At 45.6% G+C, this 22,912-nt stretch overlaps 1 protein-coding gene across 3 annotated transcripts in view; it reads left to right on the forward strand.

The window, feature by feature from the left end:
* The window catches only part of card11 (caspase recruitment domain family member 11), a 224,257-nt gene that overhangs the window by 152,245 nt on the left and 49,100 nt on the right, over positions 1-22,912 (forward strand). For 2 of the 3 annotated variants that reach the window (XM_033041134.1, XM_033041135.1), the window contains 7 exons: positions 4,531-4,704; positions 7,926-7,974; positions 10,696-10,775; positions 11,693-11,805; positions 18,301-18,368; positions 19,867-19,999; positions 22,491-22,692. In XM_033041134.1, coding sequence (XP_032897025.1) covers positions 4,531-4,704; positions 7,926-7,974; positions 10,696-10,775; positions 11,693-11,805; positions 18,301-18,368; positions 19,867-19,999; positions 22,491-22,692 — 819 coding nt within the window. The remainder of the gene's footprint in view (positions 1-4,530; positions 4,705-7,925; positions 7,975-10,695; positions 10,776-11,692; positions 11,806-18,300; positions 18,369-19,866; positions 20,000-22,490; positions 22,693-22,912) is intronic. The other variant, XM_033041137.1, reaches the window with a different exon arrangement.

Raw genomic sequence — 22,912 nt, forward strand, 5'->3', positions numbered from 1 at the left:
CAATATGATCATAGCTGATCATCCAACTCGGTATCCTGTACCTGCCTTCTCTCCATACCCCCTGATCTCTTTAGCCACAAGGGCCACATCGAACTCCCTCTTAAATATAGCCAATTAACTGGCCTCAACTACCTTCTGTGGCAGAGAATTCCAGAGATTCACCACTCTCTGTGTGAAAAATGATTTTCTCGACGTGCTTTGTGTATGAGACTGTCCAGAAGTGTACAGAGCTTTAGAATAGTGATCTCTTTCAAGCCGTAGTCTCCACTGTATGTACCTGACAACTTAGCAGATAAAGAGCTTTATGGAAACTAATGCAGCCCGAAGGATTGGCATGTACTGTTTAGATCCATGACATGGCACGTCCTCCACATGGTATCAGAGGCGAAGGAATGGGTGGCTCAAGACAAAGATGCATTTTTAAGATCAAGGTTAATGGGACAGTCATTGGGGAAACAGCTGTGTGCCCTATTCAATGTTAGGCTGTTAGTCATAGAGTAATACAGTGTGGAAACAGGCCCTTCGGCCCAACTCGCCCACAATGTTTAACTAATGTCCTAACTCATGTTTAAAAGCTCTTTTATAACAAGTGAGATTTTAAATTATCATACACCTATCATTTCCCCCCCCAAAATTACCATTTGTTCCCAAAGCACTGTACCCCCCCCCCCCCCACTTACTCAAAGTCATACAGCATGGAAACAGGCCCTTTGGCCCAACTTGCCCATGCTGACCAAGATGCTTCATCTATGCTCGTCCCACCTGCTCACGTTTGGCCCGTCCCTCTAACCCTTTCCTATCCATGTGCCTGTCCAAACAGCTTTTAAATGCTGTAATAGTATCTGCCTCAACTACCACCTCTGGCAGCTCGTTCCATGTACCCACCACCCTCTGTATTTGAAAAGTTGCCCCTCGGGTTCTGATGAAATCTTTCCCCTCACTTTAAACAATGTCCTCTAGTTCTTGGTTCCCCTACTCTTGGTAATAGACTATGCATTCTGTTCACCTCATGATTTACGCACCTCGATAAGATCACTCCTTAGCCTCTTGCGCTTCGAGGACAAGAATCCTAACCTGCCCCAACCTCTCCCTATAGCTCAGGCTCTTGTCCTGGCAACATCCTTCATCCCCTTTCAAGCAAGCATGCTCATCCCTTCATCTCCCCAATCTATTTTGTTCTTACTTTTCTTTCAGTTCATAATCCGTTAATAATAGATCTGCTGAAAATTGGTTCATTTACTTCAATGAGTTTGAAAGGGAAGCAAGGAATTAAAACGGCCATAAACGGCAAATCATACGGAGAAAATATGTTTGTGTTGGATCTTGATTTAAAAAGCAGGGAGCAATTAGTGAAAACGGGCCATTCATCAATCTGTCTTTGCTGCCCTCAAAAAGTTTGATGGCCTGTTCCTTTATTAAACAATGAAAATAAATAAATGTTGCTGCTGGCATTTTCATCTCACTCACTCACTCACTCACTCACTCACTCACTCACTCACTCACTCACTCACTCACTCACTCACTCACTCACTCACTCACTCACTCACTCTCTCACTCACACACACTTCCTCCAAATTGCTGCAGATGCTAATAGCAACACATATGTAAACACAAGGAACTGCAGATGTGGGTTTACAAAAAGAGACAGTGCTGGAGTAATTCAGTGGGTCAGGCAGCATCTCTGGAGGACATGGATAAGTGATGTTTTGGTTCATAAGGTCATTAGTGATCAGAACAGAACATTACACATTTCACATTCAGTTGAATATTAAATATCTGTAAAGTCAGCAAGGAAGATTAGTTTACTATATGTGCTGTTTATTTGCACATATCCAGTATAGGATAATATATTGGTATTAATTCTCCAGATTTACATCCTGCAGTCAAAATATATTTTATTGATGAAGCAAAGCTGCAAATTTAGAAATGCATAAAGCATTATTGTGTTGTTTTAGATTTAGTGTCTCTGAGAAATATACCTGAAGCTGGAAAGAACTTTTAACAGGGGATAGACACAAAATGCTGGAGTAACTCAGCGGGACAGGCAGCATCTCTGGAGAGAAGGAATGGGTGAGATCTTAAAACAGGAGAGATGGAGGCATAGTGGTACGGAAGGGTTAGGTGTGTAAACGAGAGGTCAAAGGGGAGGAGAATCAAGGAAAATGTAGACAGGTTCATTATGAGCTGAGGGGAAGGTGACAACGAGGCATACGTCGGCAGAACTAGGATGGGGGAGGGATGGAGTGAGGGGAAAGCAAGGGTAACTTGACGGCAGAGGTCAAGATTCATACCGCCTTGTTGTAAGCTGCCCAAACTTGTAAGTTCCTCCAATTTGGACCTCGCTCTGAGAGTGGAGGAGGTCCAGGACAGGAAGGTCAGTGTGGGAATGGGAGGGGGAGAACGTAGATGAGTGCAGCACTGCAGTCCACAATGGCCACGCTGAACATGATGCCGTGACTAGATCTCCCTCTGCCTGTACATAATCCATATCCCTCCACTCTCTACATGTCCATGTGCCTGACCAAAAGTCTCTAAACTTCACTGTCATATAGAAACATAGAAACATAGAAATTAGGTGCAGGAGTAGGCCATTCGGCCCTTTGAGCCTGCACCGCCATTCAATATGATCATGGCTGATCATCCAACTCAGTATCCCGTACCTGCCTTCTCTCCATACCCTCTGATCCCCTTAGCCACAAGGGCCACATCTAACTCCCTCTTAAATATAGCCAATGAACTGGCCTCGACTACCCTCTGTGGCAGGGAGTTCCAGAGATTCACCACTCTCTGTGTGAAAAAAGTTCTTCTCATCTCGGTTTTAAAGGATTTCCCCCTTATCCTTAAGCTGTGACCCCTTGTCCTGGACTTCCCCAACATCGGGAGCAATCTTCCTGCATCTAGCCTGTCCAACCCCTTAAGAATTTTGTAAGTTTCTTTAAGATCCCCTCTCAATCTCCTAAATTCTAGAGAGTATAAACCAAGTCTATCCAGTCTTTCTTCATAAGACAGTCCTGACATCCCAGGAATCAGTCTGGTGAACCTTCTCTGCACTCCCTCTATGGCAATAATGTCCTTCCTCAGATTTGGAGACCAAAACTGTACGCAATACTCCAGGTGTGGTCTCACCAAGACCCTGTACAACTGCAGTAGAACCTCCCTGCTCCTATACGCAAATCCTTTTGCTATGAAAGCTAACATACCATTCGCTTTCTTCACTGCCTGCTGCACCTGCATGCCCACTTTCAATGACTGGTGTACCATGACACCCAGGTCTCGCTGCATCTCCCCTTTTCCTAGTCGGCCACCATTTAGGTATATCTAGGTATATCTGCCTCCACCACCACCCTGTCAGTGTATTCCAAGCACCCAACACCCTCCACCCTAAGCATATAGGTACAGCTGGCAGTGAAGAAAGCGAATGGCATGTTGGTCTTTATAACGAGAGGAATCGAATATAGGAGCAAAGAGGTCCTTCTGCAGTTGTACAGAGCCCTAGTGAGACCACACCTGGAGTATTGTGTGCAGTTTTGGTACCCTAATTTGAGGAAGGACATTCTTGCTATTGAGGGAGTGCAGCGTAGGTTTACAAGGTTAATTCCCGGGATGGCGGGACTGTCATATGCTGAGAGAATGGAGCAGCTGGACTTGTACACTCTGGAGTTTAGAAGGATGAGAGGGTATCTCATTGAAACATATAAGATTGTTAAGGGCTTGGACACGCTAGAGGCAGAAAACATGTATCCGATGTTGGGGGAGTCCAGAACCAGGGGCCACAGTTTAAGAATAAGGGTTAAGCCATTTAGAACGGAGGCGAGGAAACACTTTTTCTCACAGAGAGTGGTGAGTCTGTGGAATTCTCTGCCTCAGAGGGCGGTGGAGGCAGGTTCTCTGGATGCTTTCAAGAGAGAGCTATATAGGGCTCTTAAAAATAGCGGAATCAGGGGATATGGGGAGAAGGCAGGAACGGGGTACTGATTGGGGATGATCAGCCATGATCACATTGAATGGCAGTGTTGGCTTGAAGGGCCGAATGGCCTACTCCTGCACCTATTGTCTATTGTCTCTGTGTAACAAATAAACATGATTCCCAGCACGATGAATGAGAATCCCAAGGGGTTTAAAACATAGGTGGAAAACAAGAGGGGACTTGAGAGAGGGTAGGACCACTCGGGGAGAATTTAACTGGAGCCAGAGGATGTTGGTGAGATACAAGATGAGTGCTTTGAGTTGGTGTCCACCAAGGGGAAGGTAAAATAAAGGCCCAGAGACTTCTTTCCACATTCTCATGCTGAAGTGGGACGGAAGCTCACCAGAAAACCCACGGCTGAAATGTATGTTGTGCTAACAATGCGAATGTTGAAGATTGCAATTCTGCTTCCTCCGTGCATGCGAGGCATTAAGAGGTAGAAACAGATGAACACGGAGGTGTCAGGAGGAGAGGATGAGAGACAACTGGGAGGACAATGTCTCGGAGGGAAAGGATCTCAACAGGGGAATAGATCAATGTGAACTTTTTATCTCCTCATGCAGAGCCTGCCGCGGAATATTCCCATCATCTCCCAGAATTTCTGCCACTCCTACCAGAAGAGCAATGGTCAGGAGCCGGAGAGCTCGTCAACATCCGAGGAATCTCCTGAGGACAGCGAGTTCTTTGTGCAGGAGCCGCGACTGAGACGCCGACCCAACCTCAAGGTCTTTGGAATCGTAAGTAATCGTTAATCTACGTGGTTTACAGAACTCCTCTGTGATGATTCCTTTTTGGATATTTATTGTCACATTGATCCCAGACTGATTCCTGGGATGTCAGGACTTTCATATGAAGAAAGACTGGATAGACTCGGCTTGTACTCGCTAGAATTTAGAAGATTGAGGGGGGATCTTATAGAAACTTACAAAATTCTTAAGGGGTTGGACAGGCTAGATGCAAGAAGATTGTTCCCGATGTTGGGGAAGTCCAGGACAAGGGGTCACAGTTTAAGGATAAGAGGGAAATCTTTTAGGACCGAGATGAGGAAAACATTTTTCACACAGAGAGTGGTGAATCTCTGGAATTCTCTGCCATAGAAGGTAGTTGAGGCCAGTTCATTGGCTATATTTAAGAGGGAGTTAGATGTGGCCCTTGTGGCTAAAGGGATCAGGGGGTATGGAGAGAAGGCAGGTACAGGATACTGAGTTGGATGTTCAGCCATGATCATATTGAATGGTGGTGCAGGCTCGAAGGGCCGAATGGCCTACTCCTGCACCTATTTTCTATGTTTCTATATGCTATTAAACTACATAGTGAAATTCATTTTGCAAATAATGACATGTTTGGTGCCATTTCATCAAGTTCAAAGTGTCGGCCGGGCCTAGCGTTGCCGTGGTGTCCTCCGCCGCTGTAGGCCGCGTGCGGTCCACGTGCTGGGCCTCTTGTAGCGGCGCCCGGTCCAGCCGAGCCCCAGGCTGCTGCATGGCCTCCAGCAGCCCATTCCCCCCCCATCCCCATCGAGGCAGCGCACTCCCTCCCGCAGCCCGTCTGCTCACCGGCCCTCTGTACTACAGGCGGGCGAGGCGGGTCTTCTAGACGGTCGCGGCGTGTGTCCCAGAGATGCCCCCACTCGGTCACTCCAGCATTTTGTGTTTAAGAAGGAACTGCAGATGCTGGAAAATCGAAGGTAGACAAAAATGCTGGAGAAACTCAGCGGGTGCAGCAGCATCTATTTCCTTCGCTCCATAGATGCTGCTGCACCCGCTGAGTTTCTCCAGCATTTTTGTCTACCAGCATTTTGTGTCTTTTGTAAGAGAGATCAAGTAGCTCTTTGTGATACAGTCAGAATGCCTCCCCAATACTGCAGTGTTCTACAGCCATTGGCGCCACATGCCTCACAGAGGCAGAGCCAGAGACCCGGGTTTAATCCTGACCTCCGGTGCTGCGTGCAGTTTGCATTGTCTACCCGTGACTGCCTGCATTTCTTCCTGGGTGTCCCTGATTCCTCCCACATCCCAAAGACGTGCGGGTTTGCAGGTTAATTGGCCTCCGTACGTTCCCTCAAATGTGTCGGGAGTGGATGCAAGTGTGAACGATTGACCGATGGTCGGCATGGGCTCGGTGGGCCGAAGGGCCTGTTGCCATGCTGTATCTTTCCGTTCCACTGTGCTCTCTCTACATTCAGACACGCAACACATTTGGAAGCGATGAGCGACATGTTATCACATCTGGCTTGTATCTTTGACCTATTGGTGATTTGTCAGAAGTCCAAGGAAATTCAAATCAATTGTAACTGATTGTGACCTCACAACACGACTGACCCTAACTTGCATTGATTAATGATCCATCATTAATGATCCTTGTCTCCAAGTAATACTGTAAGCAAAAAAATTAAGAGTGAGTTACAATCTACACTTGTCTATGATACACTGCTTAATGTCTCCTGTTAATTTATAGAGGCAGTTTGACATGCAGATGGAGTAATCTAAGGCAGTTGCCTGTTACTTTTTTTTAGATTAGTTTCGAGATACATCACAGAAACAGGCCCTTCGGCCCACCGAGCCTATGCCAATCATCGATCACCCGCTCACACTAGTTCCATGTTATCCCATCCATTCCCTACACACTAGGGACAAATTTACAGAGGACCAGTTAACCTACAGACCCGCACGTCTTTGGAATATGGGAGGAAACCGGAGCACCCGGAGGAAACCTACAGGGTCACAGTGAGGATGTGCAAACTCCACACAGACAGTAGCCGAGGCCAGGTTCGAACCGGGTCTCTGGTGTCGTGAGGCAGCAGCTCTACCAGCTGCACCACAGTTTGAGAGTTTAAGAAAAGTTTGTTCTCAACAATTTTATTTTGTTTTCTAAATTTCCTGAACGACACATTTTATTTGGTGGGGGGGGGATATCTTTTAGTTGGAAATAACTTCTGGGTTATCAACAATATTAGTGTGGCAAGATTCAAGATTCAAGAGAGTTTATTGTCATGTGTCCCAGATAGGACAATGAAATTCTTGGGCAGTGTTTACTACTGGGAAGTGTTTACTATCTTTTGTAGTCTTTTCCGCTCCTGGGCGCTCAAGTTGCCGAACCAAGCCACGATGCAACCGATCAGCATGCTCTCTAATGTACACCTGTAGAAGTTAGAGAGAGTCCTCCTTGACGTACCGACTCTCTGTAAGCTTAGCTTAGAGATACAGCGCGGTAACAGGCCCTTCGGCCCACCGAGTCTGTACCGACCAGCGATTCCCGGACATTAACACCATCCTACACACGCTCGGGACAATTTACACTTATACCGAGCCAATTAATCAACAAACCTGCACATCTTTGGAGGGTGGTAGGAAACCACAGATCTCAGGGAAAGCCCACACAGGTCACGGGGAGAACGTACAAACCCCGTACAGACAGCACCCGTTGTCAGGATCGAACCCCGGGTTTCCGGCGCTGTGAGGCAGCAACTCTACCGCTGCGCCACTGTTCCGCCCGTACCTCACAGTTTTCCTGATCCTCTTCCCAAAAGTACTCTCTGCTCTTCAATCTATGTCAATACAGCATGGTTTAAAAAAGAGAGCTTTCAATACTGGGGTAATTAATGCAATCAAACACAATCTCTGCATCTCCATGCTCTAGCTTGTCACAGTGGGAGGGAAACAATCCCAGCATATACTCAGTGTTGGGATTGCTGCAGAAATTATTATATCCATGCTAAAATGGCTTCCATACACACTATATACACTTAACAGAGGGCGGTGGAGGCCACCTCAATGGATATTTTGAAGGCAGATAGATACATTTTTGATTGGTCATTCATTCAATCATGGCTGATCTATCTCTCCCTCCTAACCCCATTCTCCTGCCTTCTCCCCATAACCCCTGACACCCGTACTAATCAATTTAATATTTTAATATTTGATGTATTCATCTTTCTCTTATTTTGCACCAAATTTAGGGACGCCCCAAGTCTCCGTGCACCTTTCCCAGGCATCAGGATTATCAAGGTACGTTGAATCAACTAGGAAAACCTTGTCTGATTACAAATATATTTTATGGGTTCGCCGGGAAAAAATTATTGTGAACCTATTAGCCTTTTAAATTCTCAGCCAATAAAATGAAAGAGGATGCCAATTGAATAAGGTTCTATCAACATGAGTAAATCTGCTGCCTCTAATAAAATTGACCCTCTCAATCCAGGCATTTAAGAATCAAATTAAAAAAGCTGGTGGATAGACAATAGGTACAGGAGTAGGTCATTCGGCCTATCGAGCCAGCACCGCCATTCACTGTGATCATGGCTGATCATCCACAATCAGTACCCCGTTCCTGCCTTCTCCCCATATCCCCTGACTCCACTATCTTTAAGAGCTCTATCTAACTCTCTCTTGAAAGCATCCAGAGAATTGGCCTCTACTGCCTTCTGAGGCAGAGAATTCCACAGACTCACAACTCTCTGGGTGAAAAGGTTTGTCCTCATCTCCGTTCTAAATGGCTTACCTCTTATTCTTAAACTGTGGCCCCTGGTTCTGGACTCCCCCAACATCGGGAACATGTTTCCTGCCTCTAGCGTGTCCAATCCCTTAATAATGTTATATGTTTCAATGAGATCGCCTCTCATCCTGTAATCTCCTGGATTAAATTCAATTGTCTGAGACTTTGGGGAAGGGATTTTCCCAGAGTATTAATTCCTGTGTTTTTAATTGGGACTTTCTTCTTGCCGCCTAGAAAATTGCTTGACAGTGGGGTTTAATTATAATGCTGCAGCTAACGAGACTGTGAGGCAGGAATTTAGTTTAGTTCAGAGAGACAGCGTAGAAACAGGCCCTAACACCCACCGAGTCCAATGATCTATGTTCTATGTTATCCCACTGTCACATCCTACACACACTGGGGGCAATTTACAGAAGTCAATTAACCTACAAACCCGCACAGTCTTTGGGATGTGGGAGGAAACCGGAGCACCCGGAGGAAACCCATGTGGGAGAACGTGCAAACTCCGCTTAGACAGCACCCTCCCTTTCCCCCACCTACATTCCTTCCTCTGGCTTCACAATTTGCAACTTCAATCCTTCTGCCTCACACCTTCTGCTTTGATCTCTGGCCTTTGTTCCGTCCATCTGCCTATCAAGACCTCCCCCTCACCCTCGTCCACCTAGTACCTGCCACGCCTCTCTCTCTCCCAACTTTCTCCCCCCCCACACCCCTCACACAATCAGTCTGAAGAAGGGACCCGATCTGAAACGTCACCTATCCATATTCTCCAGAAAGGCTGCCTGACCCGCTGAGTTACTCCAGCACTTTTCTTTTAAGCTCAAGATTCCAGTGCCCGCTGTTTCTTGTGCCTCGAGCTAGCCAGAGATGAGAGTTTCCACATAAATGATTATTTTACAAAGAACCTCGAGGAGAGTGGAAAGTCGATATACGCAGGTTGTTCCGTCAAGGTCCCTGCATCAAATGTGAAGGATATCGATGTAAGGAACTACAGATGCTGGTTTACAACAAAAAAAACACAGTGCTGGAGTAAAGGAGTGGGTCAGGCAGCCTCTCTGGAGAACATGGATAAATGACGTTACAGGTCTGATGAAGGGTCCCGACCTAAATCGTCACCTATCAATGTTCTCCAGACCCTGACCCACTGAGCTACTCCAGCACATTGTATCTTTCCCTGTTGCTGGTCATTTTAATTACGGAACAAGCTGTTTTAAAAGGGCACTGGCTTAGCAGAGAAGAAAAGGGAACATCTTTAGCATGTGTATGCTTGACATATTACAGCGTGCATTAATGCCGTGGGGAAAGATATTTGAAAAATCCTTTCACCAAAAGCCTCTTAAAGCTTCAAAAATTCTACCCTTTTCACCCTCCCTGTTTCAAAATGTACTCGAGGAGCGTAATTTCCTGAAGTTATTTTTGAGACGGCGTAAACTATGTGACAAAAGGTTGAAAAACATTATGTTATGGCTTCACTTTAGCTCGCTGAGCTGGCTGTAATTGATTTCAAATTTCAGGATAGTCCATTGGAACATGTGAGGTATTTGTTCCAGGAAACCATTTAGCTTGATGTTCTTATTAGCAGAAGATAGAAAGTTGATGATGTTCACTTCATAACCTGGAGGCGATGGCCCCATTTCTGCAAGCCTTGCTGCCCACAGAGATGAAAATCATACTATTACTTTCAAGAGATCTTCCATAACGTTATAACGATTTATCTTTATGTTGTAGCTGGCAATATGGGCAGATGGACGATATAATGGGAGGTGTCATTTTGCATGCTCTGCTCTCTGCAAATTAACTGATAGTTTTTAGAGTAATTGAGTGTTACAGCGTGGAAACAGGCCCTTCGGCCCAACTTGACCACACCGGCCAATTTGTCCCGGCTACGCTGGTCCCCACCTGCCCGTGTTTGGTCCATATCCCTCCAAACCGGTCCTGTCCCTGTACCTGTCTTACTGTTTCTTAAACGTTTGGATAGTCCCAGCCTCAACTGCCTCGTCTGGCGGCTCGTTCCATACACCCACCACCCTCTGTTTGAAAAAGTTACCCCATGGATTCCGATTAAATTTTTTTCCCCTTCAACTTGAACCTATGTCCTCCAGTCCTCGATTCGCCTGGTCTGGACAAGGGACTCTGCGCATCTACCCGATCTATTCCTCTCATGATTTTGTACCTATTGATTTACGTGAATGATATTTGAACTGAACCCGCTCACCATCTTCCGATATTTTTAGATGAAGATATGTCGGATGTCAGCAGTACCAAGATGGAAACTCCGAATTCCATGAACGGCAGTGACCCTCTCAATTTTATGGTGCGTCACACTCTCAACTATTTATTGCTCTCTCTGGATATATGTTCATTATTATCTGGTATGTTAATACATTTGGTGAGGCCTCTCGTGAGAACAGACTGTTCCGTATCAGAAAGGGGGAGGTCGGGGGGCGGGGGCTGGTGAACACACCTCAAGGGTGGGGGTTGGGGTCGGAGGAAGGCAGGTGAGTAGATGGAGGCCGAGGCGATGTCTGGTGGGGGGGGGGGGGGGGAAGGGGAATGGTGACCCTTAGACCTCCCAACTCTCGATCCATCTATGATGTTGTGTTATCCTGAACCTGGAGAGTCACCTCGGTACAAACGCAGCAGCATGCTACTCTCTCTGTTGTCATGGTTACCAAAACAAAATGTTGCCGACTTCACCAATCACTTGGTGATCTGTTTTGTGTGTGTGTGTGATACCGTTATGCAAAGCAAATAGTGCAGTTTTATTTACCCAAAGGAACAGGGAATGGATAAATTTAAATTGGAGCTGAAAGGTAGACACAAAATGCTGGAGTAAGGCAGCATCTCTGGAGAAAAGGAATAGGTGACGTTTCTGGTTGAGACCCTTCCTCAGCCTCTGCCTCTATGGGAAGGAGTCCTCACCACCCAGTGATGACCCCCCTCTCCCGTCTCCACCGGACCCCTCCTCTTGGACTCCTCCGCATGGCCTTCTACCCTCAGTGTGGACTCAATGGGCCGAATGGCCTGTTTGCATGCTGTATCACTAAACTAATATGTCACCTATATCTCTCCGTGTTCTCCAGAGACGCAGCCTGGCCCTCATGCGTTGCTCCAGCACTTTGCGTCCTATTTTATTTAGAAATTGCAATATAACTTTCCAGAAGCAATCCTTATTATAATTAAATATTCTATGTTTCTGAGAGTTTCAAGACTGTGTTCTTTGTGTTCCAGCAGACATTGAGACCTCGGTTTCCCAGCGTCATGTCAACGACCCCTGAGCCGCCCTGCAATGACTCCATTCTACGGAGGACCAGAGAGGGAGAGCGGGATATGCCGTACAGAAAGTAAGCAACGTGTTGCTTTTAGATACATCGGAAAAAAATAGGTACAGGAGGAGGCCATTCGACCCTTCGAGCCAGCACCACCATTCAATATGATCATGACTGATCATCCTAAATAAGTACCCCGTTCCTGCTTTCTCCCTATATCCCTTGATTCCGGTAGCCCTAAGAGCTAAATCTAACTCTCTCTTGAAGACATCCAGTGAATTGGCTTCTGCGGCAGAGAATTCCACAGATTTACAACTCTCTGGGTGAAAAAGTTTTTTCTCATCTCAGTCCTCAATGGCCTACCCCTTATTCTTAAACTGTGTGACCCCTGGCTCTGGACGACCCCCAACATGGGGAATATTTTTCCTGCATCAAGCCTGTCCAATCCCTTAAGAACTTTATATGTTTCTATAAGATTCCCTCTCATCCTTCTAAATTCCAGTGAATACAAGCCCAGTCGACCCATTCTTTCATCATATGGTAAGTCCCGCCATTTCGGAATAGATAGGGTAGATGCACCGAGCCTTTTACCCAGAGTGGGTGAATCAAGAACCAGGGGACAGAGGTTTAAAGTCAGAGGGGATATATATTATAGGAACTTGAAGGACAACTTTTTCACACAGAGAGTAGTGGGTATATGGAACGAGCTGCTAGAGGAGATAGCTGAGTCAAGTACCATAACAATGTTTAAAATACATTTGGACAGGGATATGGATAGGAAAGGTTTAGAAGGATACGGGCCAAAATCGAGTAGGTGGGTCTTGTGTGGATGGGGCATCTTTGCCAGCATGGGCCAGTTGGGCTGAAGGGCCTGTTTCCGTGCTGTGACCAAGGAGAGCTGTTTAACTAGAATGAAGACAGACTCTGTACGACGTTGCCAAGAACAATGGCGTAGGCACCAAAACCTCTTTGTTACAGATCTAACACATGTTGACACAACAACACTACATCAACTTGGATTGACACAAGTCTGACACTAACACCTGGTGTAGCGGGTGCCAAATCTTAAGGTGCTTAGAAGTTTTCAATTCCTCAGCCAATCCTTTGGCCCAACTTGCCCATGCCGACTAAGATGCCCCATCTACACTAGTCCCACCTGCCTACCTTTGGTCCATATCCGTCTAAACCTTTCCTATCTGTGTACCTGTCCCAATGTCTTTTAAATGTTGCCATAGTCCCTGCCTCAACCACCTCCTCTGGCAGCTCGTTCCACACACCCACCACCCTCTGCGGGGAAAAAGTTGCTCCTCAGGTTCCTATTAAATTTTTCTCCTCTCACCTTAAACCAATGCCCCCTGATTTTTGTCTAATACTCTGTGCTGTGCACTAGTTGTCAAGATCCTTCATCCAAGCGAGCTCATTTATTATTTTTCAAATGGCTGGATGGCATTAGTCAAGGTGCAACCATTGGCCTGCAGCACAGAATCTTCCCCCCTAAGCTCGGAGCAGTGTCCAAGTGGATTTAACGGGCAGTTATTGCCAACAGACTGCTCTTCAGAGAACCATTTGCTTCACTTCATTCTGGCTCAGTCACACACTCTCATTAACAAAGTGGCAGAACTAAAATCCGTAGAAAGAATAGCAACCTGTCCCCTTAGATTTATCATTTGAAAGTCTATTTTAATTGACCTTTTTACTTATTGTTAAATGCCCGTCAACGGCAGGCAGTTTTAAATTCCACGGAGCTTGGTAGCAAACTAAATTTCACCGTAAGAGTAGAACATACTTGCTGCTGAAACTCTGCTTATTAGCACCACTGCATCTTTATTTGTTCCTGCCTCTGAATTATGGCTTCCTATTTCAATCTGAGATGGGAGACACAGAAACACTGCTCTGAAGGCCAAGCTGACCACACGATCACAATGGCAGCTTGTAACTCAACTGGAGGCTAAATATGTGTGGCCGAGATTGGGAACTAAATTGAGACTGACCTTCAAAAACGTGGCACCAAGGTGATTGCTGTGGTCCCGATATAATTTCCCCACTCTGGTTCCGCTGCTGAATATATCCGCAACGTGAGAAGTAATTTGTTGTATTGTCTCTGTTGTTCATGGTTATACATTTGCTTCCATACTGTCTGGGAGCAAGACTCAGAATTATGGCAGAAAGCATTTATTTTTACTGATCCATATTGTTAATTATCAACGGACACATTTTTCCTTTGTGGGAACAATGTGTGTTCTAGGTACACAAAAATGCTGGAGAAACTCAGCGGGTGCAGCAGCATCTATGGAGCGAAGGAAATTGGCAACTGCACTTGGTCTAGTTTCATTTAATTTCCATTGCCATTTCAGATTCAAGCACAGGGCAGGCCAAATAACTCATCTCATTTTCAATTTCATTTCATTTAATTTGCATTGCCATTTCAGTTTCAAGCACAGGGCAGACCGAATAATGGGTTTCGGCCCAAAACGTTGCCTATTTCCATCGCTCCATAGATGCTGCTGCACCCGCTGAGTTTCTCCAGCATTTTTGTGTTCCTTCGATTTTCCAGCATCTGCAGTTCCTTCTTAAACACAACAATGTGTGTTCTAGGCTTTGTGGCTGCAAAAGTTCGACAAATGCTCTCTTCAAGATGGATTAATTACAGTTAAAAATGTCAAAAATAGTTTTGATTTAAAGTTTTTTCAACAGCATCTCCCTCTTTGCCGCGCCTCAACTGCGAGGCTTAATCTAATGGACATTACTCATTCTCCAGTATCTCTCAGTGTTCATTAGTAATGTGTTAACCTTGACTGTGAGTGGCAGCTAGATATTCCTTCGACTTCCTTGGTCCCCAAACCATTAATTAACACAATAATTGGAAATGTCGCATCATCTGACCAGAGGTAGCCTGATTGATGGCCTGCCCGTCACTCCATCAAGAACCACTGTCATTGGAAAATACATTTGTATATTACAGTTGAGTTACAACCTGCCATTTGTTTGTTATGCAATATTTTCTTTACGCTTCCTCCATAAGTAGCGCTTGGCAAAGTACTGTGACGACTTAATTTAATCAGCTGTCAAGCGACATTGTTGGCATTTGCAGACTGCTCTTTTTTGAAATGTTGCAGTCTCAGGGAAAATGTGAAGGCTTTGCCTGGGCCGCTGCAGATGTGAATGCAGCCCTGGACGGCTGTCAATTGTAAGGCAGTGGCCCAGCCGAGAATATGCACTGACCTCTCATAGCGGGAAAGTTACACTCAGAGTGGTCAGCAAAGCTCTCTCTGTTTTAGTTTACTTTATTATATGTCAAGTGTATCGAGGTACAGTGAAAAGGTTTTTTTGATGCGTGCTATCCAGTCAGCCAATAGACTATACATGATTACAATCAATTGTTTAAGAAGGAACTGCAGATGCTGGAAAATCGAAGGTAGACAAAAGTGCTGGAGAAACTCAGCGGGTGAGGCAGCATCTATGGAGCGAAGGAAATAGGCAACGTTTCGGGCCAAAACCCTTTTTCAGACTGAACTTCAGACTGATTACAATCAAGTTGTCCGCAGTGTACAGATACAGGACAAAAGGGTGCGATGTTTAGTGCAAGGTCAAGTCTGAATAAAGATTGTCTAAGGGTCTCCAATGAGATAGATGGGTGGACAGGACTACACTCTAGTTGGTGATATGATGGTTCAGTTGTCTGATAACAGCTGGGAAGAAACTGTCCTCAAATCTGGAGGTGTGCGTTTTCACACTTCTGTACCTCTTGCCTGCTGGGAGAGGGGAGAAGAGGGAGTGACCGGGGCGAGACTGGTCCTTGGTTATGCTGCTGGCCTTGCCGAGGCAGCGTGAAGTGCAGATGGAGTCAGTGTAAGGGAGATTGGTTTGTGTGGTGGTCTGGGCTTTGCCTACACATGTTGGTGAGGGTTGTTGGGAATGTGCCGAACTTCCTCTGTCTTTTAAAGAAGCCAGCCTCCCACTGATCTGTACAACTTTTGTAGTCTGATCAAAGTAGCTGTGCTTTCCACTTTAAAAGAAAATCATGCCAATTAAGCTGGAAAAAGTGCAGAGAAGATTTGTTCCATAACTCAAAGTCGCCTGTGTCACAGGGAGAGGTTGAGCAGGCTAGGACTTTATACTTTGGGTATAGCAGGCTGAGGGTTGATCTTATGCAAGGGGATAAAATAACGAGGAGAATAGTAGGGTGAATGCATAGTCTTTCACCCAGGGGAGGGGAATCAAGAACCAGAGGACATAGGTTTAAAGTGAAGAGGAAAAGATTTAATAGGAACCCGAGGGGCAACTTTTTCACTCAGTTATCGATAGATATATGGGATAAGCTGCCAGAGGAGGCGGTTGTTGCAGATACTATAATACCATTTAAAAGACATTTAGACAGGTACAGGGATAGGAAAAGTTTAGAGGGATATGGGCCAATTGCAGGCAGATGGGAAGAATAGATCAGGCATGAACGTTGGGCCAAAGGACCTGGTTCTTTTCTGTACGACACTGAGTCTAATTAGTGAAATATGAAATCAATTTGTATTTGGAACCTTGCTTTTTTGGATTCAATTATGGGAATGGAAGGCGACTCCGGGCTGTCAAAGCCGCCACAGCCAGACATAAAAACAGCTTTTTTCCACAAGCAGTAGCTCTATTCAACAGCCAAAAGTCTGTCGCCTCCTTGTGCCCTGGTATTTCATTTTATTCTTCACATCTTTAAATTACAATGTTTTATTTTTATTTGTCTACTGTATATCGGGTTGTTACTTGCGAGCAGAGCACCGAGGCAAATTCCTTGTATGTGTACATACTTGCCGAATAAAATGTATTCAATTCAATTCAAATCAAATGATTTCATAGCAAAATCATAGCATTTTCATAGCAAAAGGATTTGAGTATAGGAGCAGGGAAGTTCTACTGCAGTTGTACATGGTCTTGGTGAGACCTCACCTGGAGTATTGCGTACAGTTTTGGTCTCTGAGGAAAGACATTCTTGCCATAGAGGGAGTACAGAGAAGGTTCACCAGACTGATTCCTGGGATGGCAGGACTTTCACATGAAGAAAGACTGGATAGACTCGGTTTGTACTCGCTAGAATTTAGAAGATTGAGGGGGGATCTTATAGAAACTTACAAAATTCTTAAGGGGTTGGACAGGCTAGATGCAGGAAGATTGTTCCCGATGTTGGGGAAGTCCAGAACAAGGGGTCACAGTTTAAGGATAAGGGGGAAATCTTTTAGGACCGAGATGAGGAAAACATTTTTCACACAGAGAGTGGTGAATCTCTGGAATTCTCTGCCACAGAAGGTAGTTGAGGCCACTTCATTGGCTATATTTAAGAGGGAGTTAGATGTGGCCCTTGTGGCTAAAGGGATCAGGGGGTATGGAGAGAAGGCAGGTACAGGATACTGAGTTGGATGATCAGCCATGATCATATTGAATGGCGGTGCAGGCTCGAAGGGCCGAATGGCCTACTCCTGCACCTATTTTCTATGTTTCTATGATTAAGCAATATCTATGTTTTACTGTATTTTACCCCAAAGGAAATCTCGGATTCATCCAGTGTCATCTCTTTCCTTCAGTTTCTTGATTGTCTCTCCAGTCTAGACATCATAAGATCATAAGTGATAGGAGCCATTCGACCCATCAAGTCTACTCATTCAATCATGGCTGATTTATCTCTGCCTCCTAACCCCATTCCCCTGCCTTCTCCCCGTAACCCCTGACACCCATACTAATCAAGAATCGATCTATGTCTGCCTTAAATATATCCACTGACTTGGCCTCCACAGCCATCTGTGGCAAAAATCCCGCAGATTCGCCACATGAGGTGATTGATCAGCTTCTGTGAGAGGGATCTTTGATTTGAGTGTACTCTCCACCTGTTGGCTGTACAATGCACAATGTAGCAGGAATATTAAACCTTGTTCAGACTTGGGCCACACGCATGCTTTGTTAACGAAAGGGCAAACCAAACATGCTATTGTGCATCACGCTGCCTCGACAAGGCCTGCAGCATAATCGAGGACCAGTCTCACCCCGGTCACTCCCTCTTCTCCCCTCTCCCATCGGGCAAAAGGTACCAAAGTGTGAAACGCACACCTCCAGATTCTGGGACATTTTCCTCTCGGCTGTTATCAGGCAACTGAATCATCCCACCACAACTAGAGAGCAGTGCTGAACCAATGCCCATCTCATTTGTTGACCCTCGGACTATCTTTGATCGGACTTTACTGGCTTTACCTTGCATTAAACGTTACTCCCTTATCATGAATCTGTACATTGTGTATGGCTTGATTGTAATCATGTATTGTATTTCCGCTGACTAGTAAGCAGGCAACAAAAGCTTTTCACTGTACCTCGGTACATGTGACAGTAAACTAAACGCTTGGCCTGTAATCAGGGAAGGAGTGGGGGATGGTGAGGGAATGTTTCCTGCTGGTGAATTCCTCAAAAACGGACAACTTTGACCTCTGTGATGACATGTTGTTGACACCATGATATTCTCAGTGATCATGGGTCTGGCACTGCTGATGTATGTTTTCTGTTAGTCTCTCACACATCACTGACTGCTCTGTTTTTTGACAGTATAACAGATGAGGACATCGACAGCATCTGCTGCTATAACTTTGATATCAACCAAACAGAGACAGATGGTGAGTTGTGTTCGGTGCCAAATATCCCGATCAGTGAGGTGCGAGGATTAGCGTCATGGATTGGAGGTGAAGAGGGCGTGCGCGATCTACGTGCTCGGGGAGGCCCTTCAAACAGGTTGCACAGCGGTTTACTTTAGTTCAGAGACGCAGTTCGGAAGCAGGTCTTTCGGCCCTCAGTCCGCGGCGACCAGCAATACCCGCACACTTAAGGGCATGTCCCACTTTCACGACCTAATTCACGACCTCTGCCGAGTTTGCCCTTGACTCATACTCGCAGCATGGTCGTCACAAGGTCATAGGAGGTAGTAGGAGGCCGTGATGCTAGTCGTAGGTACTTGTGGCATCAAGTAGGTCGCAGCGCTTTTTCTAGCCTGATGAAAAATGTCCACGAGTAAAAAAGGTCGTGAATTAAGTCGTGAAAGTGGGACAGGCCCTTTACGCTAAATACATTTTATGTTTATACCAAGCCAATTAGCCTATAAACCTGTACGCCTTTGGAGTGTGGGAGTAAATCGAAGATCTCAGAGATAGGCCATGCAGGTCACGGAGAGAATGTACAAGCTCCGTACAGACAAGCACCAACAGTCGGGATCAAACCCGGGTCTCTGGCGCTGTGAGGCACCAACTCAACCACCGTGCCACCCTTGTAGAGAGCTCTGGATAGAATGCCCTCCCTCTGGATACTGCAGGCAACTGGAATGATATCTTAGCCTTTGAAGATATTACCAGTGTTACCACAGACAAACTTTGCATTTCGTCACACGCAGAAGACTGATATAACGTAATACAATTAAGAAAGATAATATCGGTGCAGAAATTATTTTGCTTTATAGTGAGGCCAGGAGCAGCCTCAAGATCAGAGCCACGGTGCTGTGATATTGATTAGATTATTATCAGGTGCAACGGGGTACAGAGAAGCAGAAAGACTATACATGATTACAATTGAGCCATTCACAGTGTGACAATGCAGGGTAAAGCGAATAACATTTAGTGTAAGATAAAGTCCAGTAAAGTCCGATTAAAGATAGTCCGAGGGCCTCCTTTGGGGTAGATTGTAGCTCAGGACTGCTCTCTAGTTGTTGGTAGGATGGTTCAGAGAGAGAGCACTTCTTCATTGGAAAGGATGTAGAACGCTCTCCCTCAAAAGCTGTTGAAGGGAGGTTAAAACTGAGGTGGATAGCGACACAAGGCATTGTGGATGATGGAAACTTGAGCAAAACACAGTGTTGGTGGAACTCAACAGGTTAGGCAGCATCTGTGGAGGGACATAGACAGATGACATTTTGGGTTGGGAGGACTCTTCTTTGGATTAAGTCCACTCAGTCCCATAATGAAACATCGTCTGTCCATTCCCTCCACAGACGCTGCCTGACCTGCTGAGTTCCTCCAGCACTTTGCTTTCCCCCCCCCCCCCCCCCCCCCCCCCCCCCGCAATGTCAACTCATTACAAGATCAACGTATGGCTGCAACTACTAATCTGTCTCATGTTGTGAACTAGATGAATATCAGGAGAGAATCTCGCACGGGCCCCCCTCTGTCTATTCATCTTCATCATCCTATCAATCGGAAGCACTGGATTCATGTGACTTCGAGCACGTCGATGCCATCTTCAGAAAATTCTCCTTGGAAAGGTAAGGGTAAACGACATGAGTATTCTGAGCAGAGCCACACAACATTCTACTTCGGCGATAAACTTCATTGTTTCTTTCATCTTCATTTTACCCATTATATTTGCCTGTTTAGCAAGAACAGCAGAATTGTTCAAACTGTGCAGTTGTTGGCAATACCTCCCTAATATTGTTCCCTCTTTAATAGAATAATATATTCCAAGCCAGGTTTTGCTGCTTGCATCATTAGTTAGATATGTTTCCACATTTCTCGCAGTTGAAAAATCCTTCTTCCACGGTTTGCTGGCATTGTGAGCTGATGAAGGGGCAATGAATTCTGTGGAGCATCTGTTGAACTTGGTGGACAGCAGGGCTACCAGCCCATCTCCTCACTCAAGTAGTCAATGGAAACGAAAAGACCATCATCATCATCAAAAAAAAAGTGTGAATTAGAATTAAATAAGGGACAGAAAAGGAAATAAAGAGCGGGAAATATGTTGTCAAGCTGGAAAGGGTACAGAGAAATGTGTAGGAAGGAACTGCAGATGCTGGTTTAAACCACAGATAGACACAAAGTGCTGGAGTAACTCAGCGGGACATGCAGAGATGATTTACGAGGATGTTGCCAGGACTAGAGGGTGTGAGCTACAGGGAGACGTTGAGTGGGCTGGGATTCTATTCCTTGGAGCGCAGGAGGATAAGAGGTGATCTTATAGAGGTGTATAAAATCATGAGAGGAATAGATCGGGTAGATGCACAGGGTTTCTTGCCCAGAGCAAGGTGAAGGGGAAAAGATTTAATAGGAACCTGAGGGGTAACCTTTTCACACAAAGGGTGGTGGGTGTATGGAACAAGCTGCCGGGGGAGGTAGTTGAGGCTGGGGATGAGAAACGGTTAGACAGGTACATGGATAGGACAGGTTTGGAGGGATATGAAACAAATGCAGGCAGGTGGGACTAGTGTGGCTGGGACATGTTGACCGGTGTGGGCAAGTTGGGCCGAATTCCACGCTGTATGACTCTATGAGAGGGATAGAGGGAAGACAGAATCTAAAAAATAAAAAAAATGTTGACATGTTAAGAAATATCCACTCCTAATTTATGACCTGAATGACAAAGACACACACAGTTCAATTTGTTCACTGTCTCACTGTCTGAAAGGTTAATTGGCAGTTGTTCATTATTATCTCCAACAAGATCTGGTTCAATTATTCAGACCTCCCTCGTGACTTGGTTGGAAACTGATTAAATTCACCGGAAATAATTTGGAATTTGTACAACGATGATGATGTGTGATCGCAAATCAGCAATTTCCAAACCCTCCGACATTTCTCCCGACATGAACTTCCAATGAGCTCACTGTAAGCATGAAGGGAGAGATGAGAATCAAATACCTTCGTCGATGGTCGGCATGGACCCAGTGGGCCGAAGAGCCTGTTTTCATGCTGTTTTTTTCAATCAGTCAAACTTCTTAGTTTCAAAATTGCTGGGGAAACTCAGCGGGTGCAGCAGCATCTATGGAGCGAAGGAAATAGGCGACGTTTCGGCCCGAAACGTCGCCTATTTCCTTCGCTCCATAGATGCTGCTGCACCCGCTGAGTTTCCCCAGCAATTTTGTTTACCTTCGATATTCCAGCATCTGCAGTTCCCTTTTGAACAAACTTCTTAGTTTGTATGTTTAGCAAGGAACCACAGATGCTGGTTTAGAAACATAGAAAATAGGTGCAGGAGTAGGCCATTCGGCCCTTCGAGCCTGCACCGCCATTCAATATGATCATGGCTGATCATCCAACTCAGTATCCTGTACCTGCCTTCTCTCCATACCCCCTGATCCCCTTAGCCACAAGGGCCACATCTAACTCCCTCTTAAATATATCCAATGAACTGGCCTCAACTACCTTCTGTGGCAGAGAATTCCAGAGATTCCCCACTCTCTGTGTGAAAAATGTTTTTCTCATCTCGGTCCCAAAAGACTTCCCCCTTATCCTTAAACTGTGACCCCTTGTTCTGGACTTCCCCAACATCGGGAACAATCTTCCTGCATCTAGCCTGTCCAACCCCTTAAGAATTTTGTAAGTTTCTATAAGATCCCACCTCAATCTTCTAAATTCTAGCGAGTACAAGCCGAGTCTATCCAGTCTTTCTTCATATGAAAATCCTGACTTACCAGGAATCAGTCTGGTGAACCTTCTCTGTACTCTCTCTATAGCAAGAATGTTTCTATAAGATTCCCCCTCAATTTATGTTGAAGACAGACACTCTAATGGTCAGGCAGCATCTCTGGGGTAAAAAAGAACGGGTGATGTTTGAAGAAGGGGTCCCGACCCGAAATGTCACCCATCCTTTTTCTCCAGAGACTTTGCCTGACCCACTGAGTTACCCCAGCACGTTGGGTCTATTCTTGGTTTACACGTTCCCGGATGAGAGAATCTGAGAAATATCTGATCTGTGATTTGAACGACACTAGCAAGTGCCAGCGATTATAATGTTCTTGTTTTTTAAATGTATTTTTGCAGACCTTTCCGTCCATCTGTGACCTCCGCCTCCCAGATCAGTAACCCCCTGAAGCAAATGCAACACACAACCCTGGATGGCGACAACCTCGTGTCAGAAATCTCCTTTGTCGGGGGAAACGAGAGGGGGATTTTCATCCAGTCAGTACAGCCAGCCTCTGCCGCTGAGAAGGCAGGACTGAAAGAAGGACACCAGATGATTCTGGTAGGAATTAATCTGCTGAGCAGTTGGAGAAGGGGCAGCCTTTAAACTGTATCGGTTGTGTTCTAGTACCTGAAGATACGTCAGAGGCTAGTTAATCTGTGGAACTCATCTCCACAGAGGGCTGTGGAGGGCAAGGCAGTGGATATTTTTTATGCCCCTGTCCCACTTAGGAAACCTGAACGGAAACCTCTGGAGACTTTGCACCCCACCCAAGGTTTCC

Source organism: Amblyraja radiata, chromosome 22, assembly GCF_010909765.2.
Source record: "Amblyraja radiata isolate CabotCenter1 chromosome 22, sAmbRad1.1.pri, whole genome shotgun sequence".
Lineage (NCBI taxonomy): Eukaryota > Metazoa > Chordata > Chondrichthyes > Rajiformes > Rajidae > Amblyraja > Amblyraja radiata.